General features: G+C 35.8%; 1 protein-coding gene across 1 annotated transcript in view; it reads right to left on the bottom strand.

The window, feature by feature from the left end:
- Positions 1 to 16,227: 16,227 nt before the first annotated feature.
- LOC125916900 (WD repeat-containing protein 72-like) overlaps positions 16,228 to 21,305 on the bottom strand; it is a gene marked incomplete at its 3' end in the record, with an annotated part of 125,669 nt that continues 120,591 nt past the window's right edge. Inside the window, exon 17 of the mRNA XM_049623150.1 lies at positions 16,228 to 16,426. Coding sequence (XP_049479107.1) covers positions 16,228 to 16,426 — 199 coding nt within the window. The remainder of the gene's footprint in view (positions 16,427 to 21,305) is intronic.

Here is a 21,305-nt window from a genome sequence, read left to right as displayed (position 1 = left end):
TAAGGGCCAGCAGCCGGAGTCAGTTCTTAGTCCAAAATAGAGTTGAGGACTCTGTTATTTTTCTACACCTGAATTTTACTCTGTGTAGCATGATGATCACCTCTATAGCTGAAGACCATTATTATGTGCTTTAGACTAAGACTGTGCTCTTTAGCCATCTTGAAGAAAGACATAAAAATCCAGTATAATTTAAGCCTGACATCTAAAGCAGATACGAAGTGAAAATAATTAATTTTAAAAAGCGCATCTCCAAGAGATCTAAGCACTTCCATATCTTAAGGGGACACTAAAATGTACTGACATATGGTTATGTGGCATTAAAAATGCAAGGGAAACCTCCGTTTTTACAAAAAGTTTTAAATTAGGAATTTTAGTGAAAAGCATTGCGTTGTACTTCTAGGAAATCTCATCATGATCTCAGTGTAATAACCATTTGTAAAAGAACCCTTCACGGGGTCCATGCCAGGGAGCATTATTGGAAAATGGCCCGCTCTGACGACTTCCTGGAATTCCTCTCTGTGCAAGTCAGCAGCTTGCTTGGCACCAACTGGGCACTAAACTGAGACAGGAGAAGTGTAAGGGTACACTCCTAGGTGACACAGTTTGTGGTTTATAGCTTGAGTCTTGAAACAAGGCTGCTAGACAACAGCTGAGGCTCTTCAAGTCACGAGGTCAGTCTTTATTTTTAATAAAACATAAAACTAAAAGTAGCCGTTGAAAAAACAGAACAGGGGTCATTAGGCAAGTATGTGGCATTGCCACGCTGCATCATACTAGGTGCAGGGTGTACAGAAGAAATGACATAGCCTCTCCTCATGGTAGTGTCCAGCGGTTTCCAACCTGCATTTCATAGAATCTCAGCATTTCTCAGAGGGAACTACATAATCATCTGATTCAAACCATCTTTTAAAATAAGTACCCTAGCTATTATTAAAGAATTGTGATTTTAAAAAGCAAATTTTTATACTAATTTTTAATACACTTTGAAACTATAAACACATTGATTTATGCTGCCAAATAACAGTTTCTGTGCAGATCCAAGATTTATCTATGTACTTATATTTAAATTTATAAATGCACTGTTGATTAAAGAGGTTGCATGTGTGTTTCTATGTTTGTAGTAGGCAGTTTTACTCATGTAAAAACACACAAACAAGTGCTATTGAAGTACTAATCTGCTTACCAGGATGAATCATCATTTTTCACTACAGTGTATCCAAAGCAATATACCTAATAAATTGGATGGGGACACAAAAATTTTATGACTATCCTCTACCCATCTTAATTTCAAATCTCATAATTCGTTGAAATACCCTTGAACTAAGTGTTTAACTTTGTAATATGTAAATTATTATAAATTAAACTAATAAGATAACATTTGTCTATTTGATTGATTGCTTTATTTTTACAAAAGATTCAGATGCTTATGAAAGCTTTTAAAAACCAACTTAGATCTTTTCTCAAATAACAACAAGAAACTAGTCATTGATAAAAATCTTTACATATGTTCATGCTTTACATAGGAGATAGAAGCTTATTAGTGAAGCTTGGCTTTATTTTTCTAATATTTTGCCAAGTTTTAATTACAGATAATTGCATATAAAGATCAAAAGAATATAATTTTCTTTATAGTGTAGAAATTACTTTGTAGTAACTCTGTGATATTTAAACAACTAGGTATATGGGGAGAGCGTATTTTCTCTTTCTCCAGGAATCAAAAATGGAAAATTTTGGAAATTGTGTTTTAAAAAAGCACTTCATACTAGAAAAAGCCTATGGAGTTTTAATTGACTTTTTCATATCTGATTTGATAAAATGAATGAGTAATTTTGAATTTCTGTACATTAAAAGAATAGATTAAAAACACTAAAATGTATAATTATGGCTTGTAAATTTAGGAAAATGAAGATTGGGCATGGAGGAGACAGGGAAAATGAGACTACAGGCAATACCACGAGGAAGGGAAACCTGCCAGTTGTAATAAATAAGATGACTTATGATGCCTTCACCCTCTTCATATAGTTATAACTGGAGCATCTAAGTGCTTTATACCATTAGTCACTACTATATCAGTTTCATTTTTACATTTTTTCAGTGCTTTTTATACGTATGATTTATGCCTACAGAATAACTACAGAAACTATACATCCCTTACATACAGATTCCAGAAGAAGACAGAACTCAGCTAAGTAAACTTTTAAGTCCAGTCTGAAATGGTGTTATAAGACACATGGTTTTCCAGGAAAACATACTCCTGTAGCTTCCCCTTTTCACGTATGGACTTCGTCCAGGGCGCTACCGCTTTCTTAAGCTATATTATGGTGGAATCTTATCCTTTATAATGTTTTGGAGAAAGCTGAGGGTGGCGCCTGCACAATTTGATTTGGTGTAAAAATACACACCAAATCTGATTTCTGTTACATTAAGGCGTTCTCTGACAAAATACACAGAACAAGAAATGAAGTGAATTGTGTTTTAGAAATATCTTGCAAGCTTGTTTCCCCGAATACCTGACCACTAATTTTTAAAAATGGATCAAAACCCACTTTAATTGAATATTTAATAGATGATTTAATGGTCAAGTTAAGATACATCTTAAATGCTAAATATAAAAATGATTTGTGTTTGCTTACTGGAAATATTTGTAATACAAGTAAACATATATAATAAACTAATATTTAAAGCAAATTTACTATGGAAGAAATGAAATGGCTATCTTTAATTTATAAATATACTACATTCATCAAACTATATTTTTGACTAATAGTTGGCTTTTATAATATGAATATCATAACAGTGGATTACCATTAACAGTAGAAATAATTTAACTCATTTTTTAAAATGTGCAATATATTTTCCTCTAAAATGAGCCATTGGAAATATAAAAATGGTAATGTTCTCCTAGGGAAAGGCCTGAATTAATAAGCTAGAGGGAAACATATCAATTTTCATAAATAAATGAGCTTACTCTTTTATAAATTCCATTTCCACATGATGACCCATGATGTAGTACGATTTATAGAGAAGAATCTGAGATGTGCAAATTGGAGAACATGATCTGGTCTAAGGCTGTTTTCTAACGGGTCATAACAACATAGCAAAGGTAGTTAAGTCTGTCATGCTCTGGTTTTCCCCTCACTGAAATGGTCAAAGGCTCACCTCATTTGACATCTGCTAAGAGAAATAAAAATGCATGCCAAAGCCTTTTGAAAAAAGTAAGGTGTTATTTAAGTCTAGGAAAATCATGCTAATAGTTTGAAAATAATCCACCTAATTTTTTTTGTTTCTAAAAATAATGTTCAAATAGATATTTGGGGGGTCCTGAAATGGCCATTTATTCACAGTACAATGTAAATAGACTTTAGCTAATTTAGAGAGCTTGAAATGTGTGATCCCTAAGAAAATTCTAAAAACTCCTTTGTATCTCTCAATATTAAACACAGACACCTTATGTTATCTGAGTTGTACTATTACATAGATTCCCCTGACATCTTTACTGCAGAAAAAAAGGACAATTAAAACTTTCTATTCCCTTCCGGTATTATAAGCACAGACAAATGTTAACAGGTATGTTACTGATTCACACAGGTTTGAGTAGGCAGTGCTGTACTGTGTTACAGGTATTTTGCCATTACCTTCTGAAACACTGTTTCATAGTGCAGGGTATGTCATATAAAAAATAAATGATACTTCCCAATCTCAGCAGTTTGAAAGAAACATAAATCAATGGTGTAAGGGAAGCAGGTGATGTAATGACTCTAGACTTAAGTAGATGGCTTGAAGAGATGGATCATGAAACTTAACCTTTGAAATTATTCATTGGATATTAATATAAACACATGGAAAAGCACATTTCAAAGTTACCTTGCTTTGCTAAAATTCTATTCATTAAATCAAGAGTTTTTAAATGGTAAAGAGAAATAACACATCCTATTCCTGGAAACTGTCTAATAGCAAACACTTAATAAGCCTGGTCTTACTTAATGTTTTAGTTAAGGATGTTTGTAGAAAAGGAGGTCAATAATGTCTACATAAATTCACATACACGAAAAAAAAATGGATGGTGAAACCCAAACTTGTCAATAAATGGTAATGATACAAATGCATCCAAAAGAGATGAGAAATCAGACCAAATTTTAATGCATAAAAATTGGGAAAAAAATAAGAACTGATTTAAGGAGGGTGGAGATTGAGATAATGGTCATATATAAAGGAAGATAAATACCTTTAAATTAGCAACAAGAACGATAGGAACTCAGGAGGTGTTACTGATGGGATCTGGACTCTGATGATCCTGATTGACATTTAGTGTTTGGTGTAAAAGCAGGGAGGCAAAATTTCCCTTTGTAATGTGAACATACCCTCTTTCTCCATGTGAGACATGAAGCACTCATGTTCCACCTCAGTAACCTAGCTTCATGAAGAGGCAATAAAAAGTTAAGAAAAGTAAGTTCTGCTTTACAAATGAAATTCTAAACAGAAACACGGGGTTTCTTTCTATCTCCTGCTTTACTCACTCTCTACTTTACACTAAAACATCTCACTTCTCCTCTTAAAAGAATTTTTAATGCTTCCCTTTATCTTTGAGGAAAAAGCCCCATACCAGAACCTTTACATTCTAGGTGCCTCAGCTTCCGAATCCAAACCAGAGCATCCTCATTTCCTGTTATCTTGCGAACACCAAATTTATCCCCATTTCCTCTGTGTTGTCCTCATGTTAAACATTTTGCCTGAGATATCCTCCACCAAGCTTATTCTCAATGGTGTTACTTGGGTCCTTCCAGAAGCAGATGATAAGATGGAGTTAGGAATGCAAAAGGTTTATTGGAGATTAAGACTTGTGAAAGAAAAAAAAAGGGGGAGAGGCAAAAGCAGAATTGGGTAAGGAGCTCTCTATTCACTATGCAGATCTGACAAAAGTCTCCTTCATCCCAGTGGAAACTCCAAAGCAAAGACTGGCTGTTAGAGGAGGTCTGTATGGACTAAAAATAGCTAGGCTCTTGTACCACTACCTTCCTCAGTCATTGTCCCAAGAAGAGTACCACGTCTGTTCCAAAATGGGGATGGATCCTGGAGATGCCAATAGCTGGAAGCTGTCAACTAGCCACATTCTTCACAGCTGGACAAGTAGACCTTTCTAGTAGAGTGATCTAGGCAGTTCATCTTTCCATGTCTGCAACACTGCTATTCTCCAAAGCACATGTGAATGTCTACTCCTGTGCAAAACCTACAAAAAAATCATCCTCAGGCACCTGGCGGCTCTCCATGCTTGCACAATAATGGGAACTTTAGTATCTCACACCACATCATGGTCTCACTATGTTTACAGGGCTTTGCCTTTTGGAAAGTAAAAACTGCATCACAGTCTGCTCAGATTCCTAGTAGATAGCTTGAGAAACACAATTCCTATCATATAACATATTCAAAAGAGACAGATCAAATTGATGAATGGATGGATGGACTGATCCAATTGGTTATTCCCTACTTTGGTGCAGAGACACCAAGGGATATATCTTGTATATGTCAAGAGATATGAGCATTTCAAAATATAATTTTAATATACTTTAAGTATTAATGGCATGGATGAGACACATTAAAAATTAGTATATTCTAAGCCAAGGGTTTGGAATTATGTTCCTTATCATTTAAATGAACCTATGTATCTTTTTTCAACCATTTTTCTCATTTCCAGTTTTCTCAATTTACAAATTAGGAAATAGTTCATTTAGTTTAGTTTAGTTTCTTTTTTTTTAATTTTTAAGTAGCCTCTGTGCCCAACATGGATGGGGCTTGAACTCATGACCCCGAGATCAAGAGTCATATGCTTCACTGACTGAGCCAGCCAGGTGCTTCCAGTTTATCGAATTATTAAATTCTAAGATAAACCAGTTTTATTCTGTATTGTAAAATAATTTCAATTGAAAATTTTGGATTTTTCTTCGATGACTTCCATGGAGTATGCTTAGTAGCTTAGTAAGACACATTTTTCATTTAATCAGCCAACAAATTGACTCTATGCCAGGCCTGGAACTAAGCTTGTAGGACATATAGATAAAAGTGAAAAAATAGGACAAGAAAATCTTTTTCTAATGGAAGAGACAATTGCAATAAGATAATTTACTACATAGCCTGGGAAGTGCTATGACAGAAGTATACACAAAGTGGGTGGAACACAGAGGAAGTAACATAACACAAGAGATCCAAGAAAGGAACTCCTTGAATTAGTTGGAGGTTACTAATTAGGTTTTTATCTCTCTGTGCATAAAAGAGGGGAGGGGCAGAAACAAGGAAAGCCTCAGAATGTAGAAGAATCAATCCCTTTCCTGAAGTCAGTAGTTCTCAGCAGGGTTGGTACTGCCCCCCCTGGGGGAAGGCTTTGGAAACTGCTGGGCCAAGGAACACCGGTTTTCCCCAATGATTATGGAGACACTGGCATTTAGTGGTCAGGAACTAGAAATGCCAGATGCCTTGCAGTGTTCAGGATAGTCCTTCACAGTGAAAAATTGTCCTGACATTTCACATGTTTTTCACATATTCCAATGGACATTTATGAAAGTAAAAGCCCTGTGTATAATTTCCTGAGCCCAGAATCTAACTAGTTTACACAGACCTTTCAAAGTTTTAATATACCCCCAAATTTTTAAGAAGGCCTTTAACCCTGTATAAGAAGTGGCCAAATTTTTCTGCTGCTGTTGTCCATATCTTTGCCAATAAAATCCATTTGAACACCCACGTCACTGACAACACTACCACATGTGTGTGGGAGTCTGCATTAACAGCAATGGGATATGTCCAGGCCAGCATTTTTATTATATATTTTAGTGTGGTCATGCCCAAACTTTTACCTACTGAGATCCATATTATTTCATTATAAATTACTTATTCTTTTGATTTTTCCTTTAAATTGTAGAGTGGTCATATTACTTAAGAACTTCATTTAGGCTTATAAGGGGGCATCACATACTATTGGCTATGTAGTCTGTGCTAGGATTGAGAGAGTTGAAAACCATAATACTTAAACTTTTTCTAAGATTCCAAAACCGACCTCATTCAGATGAAAAGAAACATAGGAGGCTGGAAAAATGTCCACCATTACCATGCTCTTATGTATATTCCGCTAGGGAGCGCTTTTATGTTGCCCCCAGATAAGCAGGGCTGCCTGGCTGGCAGACAGGTGTTCCAGAATATATATAAAAGGCCCATGTTCACCTGTAATGGGTAAAAGATTTTTTAAAAAAAGGTAACAACTCTTCTTTGAACTGTCTCCATTTCTTGTAGCTTATTCTTGAAAATGAAGTACTCTGCCTTGTTTTTTTTTTTTTTGTTTGTTTGTTTGTTTGTTTGCCTTCAAAGATCTGTCAGCATTAATTTTTTCTGGTGGCTCTCTAGACAGATAAATTACTCTTAAACTGAATAGATAAATTTGAAGAAATGCCTCTGAATTAACACTTTAGGAAAAAAATCATCCCTATAATGATCTTTTCCATTCTCTTCCTACCTAGAGACCATTAACATATTGTTTAGCATTTCTTCCATTCTGCCTTATAGACTAGTTCTTTAATACATGTCTGCCACTGTCATTTATCATTCATCTGCTCACTCAGGCAACAAACATTTAATGAGCACCCATCATGCCCCACGTGGTGCATTAGCAGCTAGGAGCACAAGATTAATAAGTTCCAACTTTTGCCCTCAAGGAGTTTAGAGAGGTGGGAAAGAAAGCAAATAACAAACAATTAGAGTGCCAGATGATATACACTATTTTAGAAGGATATACAAGAAGTGTAAAAAGTGATGTAATTGAAAATTCCAGTACCTTCCATTGAACTTTAGATATAATAAGTACTAAATGAGAGATTTTGTGTGAAATTAATTCAAATTGTACCAAGACTAAAAATTGGACAGATACACTGATGAGTTAAAATGGAAAATAAAGCTCCTGCCAGAATGTCACAATGACATTCTTATTGAATGGGATATTCCAATGGCATGTGGAGATGAATGGATAATTTTTTTTTTCTTCAGCCACCATTCTTCAGCCAGATTGTCTTGGCATGTGCCAGACACTGTGCTATCTGCTGAGAATACAAAGCTGAATAAATCCCTGCTTTTTATCTCAAGGAGTTTAGTTGTACCGAAATTTCTAGAACTAGGGATGCACATCCATATTGGCTAAAGGGATTGGATTTGATGGAGGAACTAATATCACACCAAGTCCCAGGCTCAGGGATCAAATCAATGGGGAGGAGGCTGACCCGGTTGAGCAGGTTGTAAATAGAATTCCTAGTTAGCAGCATAAGGGCTACCGGCTACAAGAGATCACGAATGAGCCAGAAGTCCAGAGAGAGGCAGATAAGTCAGAACCCAGCCTGTGAATCCAAATACTGAGGAAATATGTTTGATGCAGCAGTTCCTTAAATATTCTCATGGAGAAGGTGTAGCAGCATGAGGAATAAGAAGACAAGTTTTAGGCAAGGCTTGGGGCTCTCTAAAAATATCAGATGATTGAAATTAGATCATGACAAAATGACTAGTGATGAGCCAAACAATAAGCCATACGGAAAGAGAAGATTTCTGGATGGTTACAAACTAGATCCATTCATGTGTCTATTTTTAAATTTTTGCAACCTGCTGTGTATAACATACGGTCCTAGGATGATGATGCTTAGAAAACACAATTTCAGTGAATATTCAAGACTATGTATATCTGGCTGCTAAAGAAATGCAATCAGCTGATTTTCCTTGTTTCCTCTTTCTCTTACTAATTAGGAGTTGGCTGAATCTTTAGTGCAAGCTTTTCCATGGCCCATCCATTTATCCATCCACTCAATAAATACTTATTACCAGCTACTAGGTAAAGGACCATCCAAGGGGATGGGTGGAAAAAAGATAAATAGACCCGACCTCTGTCCTTGAGGGGTCAGCGTTGGGAGACCAGTCTGAGCTCCGGAGAACAATAGTACAAAACACATCGATTTCAGCGACAGAATCTAGATCACTTTTTCTTTGTCAATAAATTTAAATGGGTATGCAGACAATAATCAATAAAGTGGTGCCTGCACAACTGTTACCAAGGAAATATTTAAGTCAATTCCTTGATGCTACTGTCTCTGTGCAGTCGGGCCAGGTTGGCATTCTGATTGCTCATGAGGAAAAAAGACGATGAAATACTCTAGTTCATATGCCAAGATGAAAATCATCAATCTCAATCTCTGTGAAAGATGAAACTACTTTTGGAAAAAGAACAGTGAACTCTATCAGTCTTTCTAAGGCAATGCAATCTTTAAGATGATACAGAGAGGGCAGACACAGTGGAGAAGTTCATAAGAATTTATATGGGGGAAAAGGGAAGTGATGAAATTTCTCCATCAATTTTACAGGAAGCTAAAAATAATACAGGACATATATTAAACCCAAATGACAACCATGTTTTTCGAAAGGTATGTAATGTATTCTAGGTGCTAAATAATTTAATCACTTATCACAAATAAATTCATCTTCATCTAACATATGAATACCTTGATATTTATTTAAGATTTTCTATTACATAATTCAAATTAATCTATAAAAATGAAATTTTATATTTCCTCTTCTCCTCCTCCCCTAACTGCCAACCCATACCCCTTTCAACTAATATGTTTATGCCAAATTTTTTAAAAATATTTTACTTTTAAGTAATTGCTACACCCAACGTGGGGCTTGAACTACAACCCCAAGATCAAGAGTTGCATGTTCTACTGACTGAGCCAGCCAGGAGTCCCTGTATATGCTAATTTTTTTTTTCTAGCATTTACCAGTTGGCATTTCTAGTTCCCAGATATAAAACCTTCTGTTTTTTAACCACTAAAACTTAGGTAAATTTATATTCCAAATGAAAGTCTTTAGCATTAAGTATGTCTTTAATGGAATAGCTTAGAGTGCCATACCGAAAGGTTAGTAGAAATTAGGTGTTTTATATTTTCTGATGAATTTCTTCATGAGATTCTTCCCATGTTGTTTTGCCAAATATCTGAGTTTTGCTACCTTGTGACCCCCCCAACCCAGGTAATACCTATCTCTATAACTGTCCTATAGGAAGCACTTGGTAAATACTTGCCAAGTTTAGAGGCGGTGAAGGAGAATTGTGGTTAATTGGGACAAAGAGCCTACATTTTGAAACCAGACTGCTTGGTTTTGACTCCTGGTTCTGTCATTTGCTGGTAATGAGAACTTGGGCAAGATATTTAACTTCTTTATATATTTTTTTCATCAGTAAAATGGGGATAATGATACTACCTATCCCCACAGAACTGTTGCCTGGATCAGATAATTTAAGGTATGTGAAGCACTAAGAACACAGTAAGCTATTAATGTTAGTTGTTCGTCATGTCATTATTATTGTCCTTATTCTGGAAGGCTGAGACTTAGAAAAGGAAGGCATTGGCACAGTGTGATTCAAAGAGGACACAGATGTTTTCCAAAGCAGAAATTAAAGGCCTGTGGGTTTCTCTCTGATGTCCAGGCTCCTCATTCACACATGTATTAATCAGATGATTCTTAGGAGGAAGAAAAAGGCATACGTGTCTCTAGTACTCTTAGCAAACAGCTACCATCTCCCACTCCAACTTTTGACTTGGTTAAATCATGTTCATCTTTCAGGTCTTGGATTAGGCATCTTTTTTTTTTCTAAGAAGCCTTTAAAACCTCAAAGACTGGGTTTGAGGCCTCTCTGATGTGCTCCTGCAGGCTCCTGTGGCCTTGGACACACTTCATGGCTACCCTGATGTTAGTTTGTGTCTTCAACTGGAGATTTTCAATTGATTCACTGTGGCACCCCTTACTCTTAGATAGGTACATAGAGACATAGAGGAGTGATACAGAGGAGATATGCATGGAAGCTTTATTCAAAGTTTTGGAGACAGCACAGTGTGCCATGTGGAATATCAGGTTACCCACCCTGAATAACCAAAAGCTTATCACATCTGCCTTTGCTTAATCCACCCAAGGGCTATGGTTGGGGTACTTTCATGCAGAAAATAACAAGGAGGATCTCTGAAGCATTTATTTAATATATTAAATAAATATATTATATATGCATATATATGCTTTTTATTATATATGCATACATATGCTTGTTTATGAATAATATACATGCTATTAGTATATCAACATTATGTGTATTATACGAAATACACAAAGCTATAAATTTCAAAAAGAAGTCTTTAACACACACACACAGCACACACACACACACACACACACACACACACCTCCTGATAGAGCTTAAGATAAACTTGGCAGTGCCACTTACATCTTATTTGCTTAAGCTTGCACTACCAGTATTATCTTCAGTCCATGGTTTCTTGGCAAGAAATTTTTGTCCATTTTCTGAGGGTTAGTTTAGTTAATACTAGAAAATAAAATCTGTGGGTCATCTAGGCAGGGACACTTGAAACTGAACACAGTAGGGACAGCCTTCTGTAAAGTAGGTCTTCCACTCTTCCTTCAGCACACCTGGAATACCACTTGTGAGTGACACTGCACTACCTGACATAAGAGTCAAGTCAGGATACCCAAGTCAACCCATATATCAAATATTTTTTGTTTGAAAAAACGTAAGTATAGACTTTCATAATCTTATTCATCTGTATCTAACCCATCAGCAAATACTGTAAGTTATACTTCAATATACGTTCATAATCTGATCACTTCTTCATCCAAGCCACCATATTTGTTCCAAGCTGCCATCATCTAGGTTATCATAATGGCCTCCCAACTGGTCTCCTTGCTTCTCTCCTTGGTCCTTGAACTGGAGACAACATTAAAATATGTGTCCTTTGTTTGCTCAAATTGTTTCCTATCTCTCTCAGAGAGAAAGCCTAAGACCTTACTATGACACTCAAGGCCTTCAATGATATATCTCCCATTACATTTCTGCTTCTTGCTTATGCTCATCACACAGACCTATCCTAAATGGCTTCTGTAGCCTTAAAGAGGAATGCATTGGCCTTCTCACTTAGCCTGGGGAGTTCACAGAGGGTGAAAGTTGCATTTGCTATTAATAAAGATAGTCAAGAGGCGCCTGGGTGGCTCAGTTGGTTTGAGCATCAGACTTTGGCTCAGGTCATGATCTTGTGGTTCGTGGGGTCAAGCCTGGCATCTGGTTCTGTGCTGACAGCTTAGAGCCTGGAGCCTGTGTCTCCCTCTTTCTCTGCCCCTCCCCCACTCATGCTCTATCTCTTTGTCTCAAAAATAAATATTAAAAAAAATTTTAATAAAATAAAATAAAGAAAGTCAAGAAAGTTTCCCTGTGAGGTAGTCAACTCTATTTCAAAGCCTTTCCACCACTAGACAGATTTCCTTCTGCGAAATTCAAAAGGCAGAAGGAAACCTGTCCTGATCCAGTCCTTTTGCTGATGGCCACCTGGACTAGAAAACTTTTCTGTTGAATTTATTTACCTTTATTTACCACAAATGCATGGTTTTATTTAAACAAAGAGCACATTTTCATTATTTAATTTTGTAGATAAGTCTTTGAAAATGATGCATGTAATAAAGATTATTTGCAATACCCATATTTGATGCATCATTTTCACAACCACACAGTTTAACATGAATTTAAATTCAGCCAATAATTTCCAAGTGGCAGTTTTATCTACAAAGCCTCCATTTCTATTTCAACCAATTTATTTGATGGAACAATTTAGAGCACTCGTTTCAACTGATCCAAATAACATTAAAAACAATAAAAGGAAATAACTTTCAAATGCATTTTAATAATAGAAACCATTGCTGTTTTTAAAGCAATGAATCTTAGTTTCAAATGCGAGTGTTAATTCTGCGAATTCCTATTAAACAGATTAAGGAGGAGAGCAATGTAACTTATAAAATGTAAACCCAGATAAAATCCAGCACTCTCCCATAAAATACTGATACACAAATATTAATATCTCAAGTAAAATACATGCTGTGAAATATAACAAGTGAAAACGCTGAAAATAAATAAGATACAAAATTGTAAAGTTCAAACACACATTATACTTCAGTTCTCACTTCACTTGATTTCCATTGCTTTGTAGATGCATCTCATGTTCAAATAGTTCAAGAAACCTGGTGATTTTCTTTATTATGAGGGCTGAGATGGCAATGATTGAACACTCTGCATTTTCTTTGGTAATAGAAAATATGATTTATGAGAGGAGAATAAAAATCTAAGAAAACCATTCAATAAATTATTTAATTTTCAGATCATGCTGATTTAGAGCAAATTTCCTTCATGCTGCCAGTATGGAAAATGCAGTTGACTGGATTAGAACACAGTGTTTAAGAGAATATCTGGGTTTGCCTCCCCGTTTTTATTTTGTGATTCTAGACAAGGCACATAAACTCTTTTAAGCCCCACTTCATTCAGTTTTGAACAATGGGATCATAATATGAACAATGTCTCAAAGTACAAGATACACACCACCAGTGGCATTCAAGAAAGCTGGCATAGTGATAGACTTTTTTACAAATACTATTTATTTTAATGTGTCTGCGAAAGATACATAATTAATATGTCAAAAAACATACAGAGGTAATTTTTCAAGATAAGCCTAGGTAGCACCATGGGAATCTCTCTTTTTCAGTGACTAGTTTCTTTTCAGAGCTACTCAGAAACGTCATTTCCCTGAACATGGACACTTAAAAAAATGTAAAACTGTTTACATAAATGGCTCAAATGTTGGAAAGAGAGACAGGGTTCATGTGAATTAGGTGAGAATTAAAGGAAAAAGTGAGTTAACATTCATAAAGTACTTAGCATAGTGTTGGAGTGTATTAAGAAAACAATAATTGTTGCTGTTTTTCCTTATATTATTGCCATATTGCTATAATGCTAATAAACCCAATATACCCCACTTGGGCATAAAAGAAGTTTATGAATATCTGTTCATAAGAAGGGCTTCATCTGTTAATTTCCAAATGATTTACAAATAAGATGCATTAAGAAATCAAGAAACCAAGAAAGAATAAAAGAAATTGGGGGGTGGGGGGTGGGCAGGTGGATGGGAGCTCACAGAGGACAAATGAGCAAGGACCTGAAAATAAAACAACATAAATCATTTATCATAAGAATATTTGGTGATAGGTGTGGTGACACTGGGTCAAAGTAAATCTGCCTATAAAATTCGAGGAATAATCACACCTGGTGAGTAGTTCCTACACCATTTCCTTAACCTTTGAATTAGAATATCTGAAATAAATAAAATAGCTTTTTCCTTACCTATTTTTAAAATTCCAAGAAGTAATATATTATATACCACATAATAAAGGTCCGAAACTTTTCTTGTAATGTGACTAAGTTCCTCTGAATATTTTAAAACATAGGTGTTTTGTTTTGTTTTGTTTTGTTCCAAAAACAGAGAAAGAAAGGGAATGTTAATACCCAACATAATATTTCTTGGAAATGTTCCTCTTCAATGCATGTTATATGTTTCCATTAATTTCAATTATGGTTAGTATTTTCCAACAGACCCTACTTCCCAAGAAGATACATGCTCAGCATTTTGGGAATGTCTTATTTCTTTTAAATAAAACTTCCAAATTTCATCCACCAATTATCACAAACTAACTCTAATTTTTTTAACATTGGCAAAGGATCATTCAATAATGATCAATAATATCTTAGATATTAAGATAGTTAATTATCTAACTTAAATTCCAGATGTCTTCAGTCATAATAAGACTAAATTCCATAGTATATTTCCAATACCCAAGAATTAGTTGGGGACAGAACAGGGCCCAATCTAGTGAAACTTCAAATAATGGATAAGCTATGTGACAGCAAAACTTATCAAAAGTTTGACCTTGATAACCTGCCATGAATTTCTCAACAAGAAAAGAGGGCTATGGGCCAAAGGATAAGTTAGACAGTCAAACTTAGGGATAAAGCATATAAATGCCACATAATGACAGTTAACACATGATGAATGATACTAGCTGTCTTTGGGGAGTTGGAAGAAATGTATTAATGACCCTGTGGGTGCTTGCCGAATGAATCAAGAACCCACATGCACTCACCGAAAATTAATTTAGAAAGGAATTTTTCTCTTCTTGCTTGAAAGGTGTAATACAACTACAATTATGTGATATGATCAAAACGGAGCTCCTGCAACTGGGTGAATTTATCAGATAATTAAAACTAATTTCTGGACAACAGACAAACAAATGACTTGAAATTGCCATTGAGCTTTATCAAATTGCTTATTGAATTGACCATCCTCAGTGCCTGTCTTGGCATTAGGAAATATTCTATCTATTTTGATATTTGGCCTTCCAGAAGAAGCCTCTCTCTGCTACATATCCTCTCTCACTACATAATGCTATCCAATCAGTAATCTTATAAAAATAATAAGAACTAAATGTAATATATTTTTAAGAATGACACCTGTCCTAGGATTTAACATTTTAAATATGGTACCATTTCTCTGAGTCCCAAATGAATAAAAAGAAAATCTCTTTTTGAAAGCTAAAAGAAATACCTAATAATTTTTAATAACCTGGAACAAGTAAATTTGTAATGTGTTTTCCCTGAAAAATATATATATTTGATCATAAATTAATTTGTTAAGCAAAAGCTTACTGAGTTTGAAAATTGTATTTTTACTTTTAAAAATTGTTTTTTATTTGTTTTTTTAAGTCACAGTTAATGGACTGAAAAATCAGGTAACATTTTGCAGCAGAAATTGAGATTCAGTTGCTATCCATGAACCATACACATTATCATCATGAAGTTACAATGACAAAATTTGTTATAAAATCAAGTGGTCCACCTATCAGTGAGTTTAATTTCAGTTTGTACTACATTTCTGATTTTTAGAAAAGGAGAAGAAACCAGGCACATGGCTATTATCAAGGTATCAAATGAAAACAAATTTAGGATCCATTACTATCAAGGTATTCTTAAAATGTATATCCCATTAAGCTAATAGTGTTAATCCTGTTTTCATTTTTAATTACTTCATTTAAAAACATTTTAATAAACAATATAAATTTTTGTTCTGGGAAGTATTTATTGATTATAACAGAATTAAGAAGTTTTTTAGAAACCTGAGAATTCTAAGAAGAAATTGATAGCAGAATAGGTCAGAAGCAGGGCACTTGGCTCGGTCTTTGCAGAAATGATATATTGTGAACTCATATTCTCAATGCGCTCTAAGTAGTAGAAAAGTTCTGATGAAAGTGCATGTCCATAAATTTTGCACTTACTTTGCAGAGGCAAGGTGTCTGTAGTACAGTGTAACTCTATCTCTTCCCGGGTCCATTCTGTCTCCTGCAGAATCTGTCTCATCTCACAGTGAACATCCTCTGTCATGGACACTGGTTGACCGTTGCCTGCTCTCTTACTCAAGTTCTTCATGTGCTGTTGAACTTCTGCCAAGAGAACAGCTTGTATTGCTTCAGTTACCTATAAAGATTTTTTTAAATATATTTTTTAATATTATTACAAATGCTTGGGGTCTTATATAAAACTGACTTAAATAGGTTTCACATAAATTGTAATGCTCCATTCCACTATAATTAGCCTCTGAAACCATTGAAATGCAGATACTAAGCACTGGAATCCAAACGGTCACTCTTCAGCAAACATAAGAGATTCTGGATCCTGAGAAACTTAACAGAAGACCATGGGGGTGGGGAAGGGGGGGAATACAGTTATAGAGAGGGAGGGAGGCAAACCATAAGAGACCATAAGAACAAACTGAGGGCTGATGGGGGTGGGGGAAAGGGGAAAGTGAGTGATGGGCATTGAGGAGGGCATCTGTTGGGATGAGCAATGGGTGTTGTATGGAAACCAATTTGACAATAAATTATATTTAATATAAAAAAGTAAAAATAAATTTTTTACATATTGTGAAAAAAATAAATTGCACAGATTTTTAATGGGAAAAAAAAGAGATTCTGAAAGGAAAAGTTGGGAGCAGTTCTTTGTTCTTTCTCCTAAGGTATTTTCATTTCCACCAGAAGGAAAAGAAAATTAATGTGAATGTATTATACTGCTCTTAAAGACAAGTTTAGCTCCTCAAATAATGTCTAGCTCTAAAGCACTGTTTAGCTAAAAACACTTTAACTAGGTTTAATGCAGAAAGCTAAAGGCAAGATTTTAAGAATAAATTTCACTAAACTGTGTATATGTGCACATGGTTTTGCACAGTTTAAAAATACTACAAAGCTTGCCTTCCAGTTATTGTACATGTCCAGCGAAGGATCTGTGATTGGGTGAACCAGGAGGGGAATGCTTGTCACAGGGCATCTAATCCAATGTCTTCATTTTTTTCAATGAAAACCCTGAGACATGACATCCCAAGTTCCACAAAGATATGGTGGACAGGTCTTCTGACCCCTAATTCTGCATCCTTTGTAGTATATGTCCTCCCAAGGTTCTATACTCTCACTCCTCAGTAAAAAGCCAGTGACAATTGTACCTTGGCCTCTTCCTGGCAAGATAGGAGACAAGGTCCAGCAGTTAGGTAGAACCCAAGGAAAGCCAAGAGCTGAGTCAGTGAGAGAATAGGAAGGACATCGCTGACCTAGGTGACCCTGGGACACTTTCCCATTATCTTCCTCTGGCTGACAGTTAAACCTTTCCTACAGCCACACCCCAATGCCTGCTCCTCTTCCCCTCAAAAGCCTGACCTCTGTCAAGATTACTCATCCACCATTGCCACTATCCCCTCTGCATTATCCCCAGTCTACCCACAGGATGCCTAGAGCTAGGGCTTTGGGACAGCACCAACTGAGCCTACTGATCTGGAGATGCCGACACCAAAAGCAGAAAAGGCATTCATCTAAATATTTGTTCAGTCTCTTGTAAGTGCTGTGGTAGCATGTGCTATCTCCAGGCTCCAGGGACACTCAGAGAACTTATGCTGATGGCACATGTTCACCGAACTGCCAGGGCAGGATAAAGGCACTTGACTTTTAAATATAGGGAGCTACACAAAAGTCTCAGGGCAGCTTCCTGATCCCTGACCACCTCCCCCCCCCCCCTTCTTGTCTCCTCAAATGCTCATACTCAAATGCTTGGTCAGGTTGTGGAAAAAAAGGCTAATGACAGATGTGATTTTACTGTTGCCTATCAAGGCTACTAATACTGCAGTAACTCCTGTCACAGTATAGCCTGTGACATGATGCTTGCTCATGCACATCATGTGACGAAATACTCAACATGGTGATAGCCATTGCACACCATGGTTTCAGCATGCAGTTCTGTATATCACAATACTGGTGAGCCATGGCTGTTAATATCTACCATGTGATGAGATATATATTAACTATTAGATATGATATTTACTAACATATTATTCCATATTATATTAAGAGAACCATGCTTATTAGGTATGTCATATGATGGGACAGACAATTATTGGTGAACAGTTTTACATCACTGAATTTATTTCGTTTTAACTCTGTCACACATTTTATTTGACAGCACTGCCTCCAAGATGTGGCAGAAAGAGCTCTGAATCAGAAATAAGAAAGCCCGAGTTTCTGATCCAACTATGACAATTATCACAAAGGCAACTTTTGCCAAGTCATGTAGTACTCTGGGACTTCATGTGCTCATTTATAAAACAAAGACTGTGATGGTGGGTGAGGCTATGATGAGAGCTTTCAATAACTTAAACCTGTATGGAATTTGCTTCTGTCTCCACCTATAAATCAGGAGGATACTGAAGGATATCCTGGAATAGATCTGGATTGTGGTCTATCCTTCAGAATGGGCAGTTTGGCCACATGCTCCCATGGGATCATGTCTCCCTTCTCACACTGGGATTACCATCTCTGAGGAGCACTTACAATTGCAGTTAGAATGTCCTATACACTGGATATAATATCCTATCACAACTTGGGTCAATATTCTTTCCTAAAAATATACAGGGATGTATGCAATTTCACTGAATGTTCCTAATTACTTTATATAGATTTATATATCATGACCATATTTTTTAACTATTTAATTTGGGGGCTTTTTGACATATTTGTCACTACCAATGCATGTTGCAAGAGTAAAGAGTATGAGTATCATTGAATAATAAGAGGAAGCATAAATAATCGAATAAAACATATTAAACCATAATCAGTAGGATACTCAGAACCATAAAACTTAAAAGTGAATACTGAATGGTGTACACCCAATTAGAAACAAACTCAAACACACACTTTGTGCTCAGTGTGAAATCAATACTCAGCATGCCTCCATTCCACAGACAGATGGTACATCTTATAAGCATGTAATAATGTTATCACAGTATCTGGTATACAGTGGGTACTAAATAAATGCCAATGGAATTGAAATAGATTCTATATTCAAAAGTAGAAAGTGTGGAAAGTAGGCTTTATTGATAATTTCTGACTATCAATACTTAAATCCCTCTAGTATATAAATATAGTAGATACATTTTATAAATAGTAAAGACAGAATTTACTCCAACAAAATATAAAATTTTTAAACAACATTTTATGTAACTTTTTGATTTAAGTAATGAGAGAATTGAAAGCACTATGACTATAAAGCTGTCTTCTAAATGCATATAAATAATTTTCTCTGAAAAGACAGCTATGCAAAGTATTACACCTTTATGTACAGAGATTTAAGAGAAGGTTTACAAATCCACTGGCTGGAAAGAGACAACCACAAATCTGGGCCACATACTTATTTCTAGAAATACTACTATGCCATAGGCAAGGTAAACAATTTAATGGTTTTCTACTAAAACTTTGACTCAGTAAAGTTCTGTAAAATAGCAGAGCATCATGAAGACTCGTAAGAGCCCCTGTGTCCTGCTTATGGTTCCAATGTCCAGATTTTCCAGTAGAAAACCATTTTCTCAACACTCAGGTTGACACTGATTTTTCATGTGTTTGCAGCAGCTCCTGGAAAAGCAATACTCCCCAGAGGCCTGGATGTCATGATTTCCCCACTGGTGTTAGATTATAAAATCCAGAGAATTTAGAGAAGTATCAGCAAATTAGCAACTCTAAAACCTAACTGTTGCTTTTCAGGATTTCTTTCTTTTTTAACAAAATTTTTAAATTTAATTATTTTATTTGAGAGAAAGAGAGAACATGAGTGGGATAAAGGGGCAGGGGGAAATAGAGAGGGAGAGAGAGAGAGAGAGAGAGAGAGAGAGAGAGAGAGAGAAAGAGAATCTCAAGTATAAAATAAATAATCAACAATTAAACCTATATCCCCGGGTTATTTATCAGGTTAGTGGCAGAGTCAAGAGGAGAGCTTTGAAGCTTAGACTTCCTATAGAGTGAGTAATAAATGTTCTAGTAACATTTGTCACACTGCCAAAATTTTACACAAGGTCATAGAATCATAGAACCTTAAAGGTCCATTAGTCCAAACTTGTCTAAACCCTATTAAAATTTACTTGAAGGTCAAATGAGCTATTACAAAATATCTTTAGTTAGAGCAATTCAGGATAAATTTTCTGTTAAATTCTTTTCCTTAAGGTTTTTTCCCCCTCGTTGAGGAATTGTTAGGCTGGGGGTAGGAGTGGAAATCTTATCTTTAACAGAGACTCTTAGTGTGGTTACTAATATGCTGGTAAAGTCAACATGTACTAATGTTTATTTGATTGTCACAGAGACTTTTTGAATAGCTATCCATTCATTCGTTAACTATTATTGACAGGCTGCTGTGACTACTGCTTTTCTGGGTATTGGTGAAGGAGGGGTGAGTGGGACACACCAAGTCCCTGCTCTCAGCAAGTTTCTAGAACAGCAAGAAGACAGAAGGTAAGCAAGCCAAAAAGCAAAGGGTATGATTTCCATTAAAAGCAATTGCAACAAAGAAAGTAAAACTGGGTAATGTGATGGTGACTGGAGGGAAGCATGGGTGGGGAGGGTATGGTGACATTAGGTGGGTAATCAGGGAGGACTTCTCTGAGCAGTTGGCTTTTGAGCAAAGACCTGAATAATGAATGAAAAAATGAGAATTCCTGCCCAAGAGAACAGTCTTGAGGTGGGAATGAGCTTCCTGTATTTTTAAAATAAAATGGTCAATGTGGCTACTTAGAGCATCGGGGGAATGATGAGCAAAGAGGTTAGGTTAGTGGCAAATCATGTATAAACCTGTAGGCCACGGTAAGAAGTTTCAATAGCCATTCCAACTGTGTTTATTTGGTTTTGTGGTGTCAACTCCACAGTGTGTTCTGAGTAACTTACTTGTTTTCCTATAACTAAGAATAAACACTTGTAATTGGAATTATTGCTATGCTTGTTTTGCAAATTTTACATTTCTTAAACTCATGAAGAATAAAGTTCCAATAAATATT

Source organism: Panthera uncia, unplaced genomic scaffold (assembly GCF_023721935.1).
Source record: "Panthera uncia isolate 11264 unplaced genomic scaffold, Puncia_PCG_1.0 HiC_scaffold_1304, whole genome shotgun sequence".
In the NCBI taxonomy this organism is placed as follows: Eukaryota; Metazoa; Chordata; class Mammalia; order Carnivora; family Felidae; genus Panthera; species Panthera uncia.
This window is presented reverse-complemented; position numbering and strand designations above follow the sequence as displayed.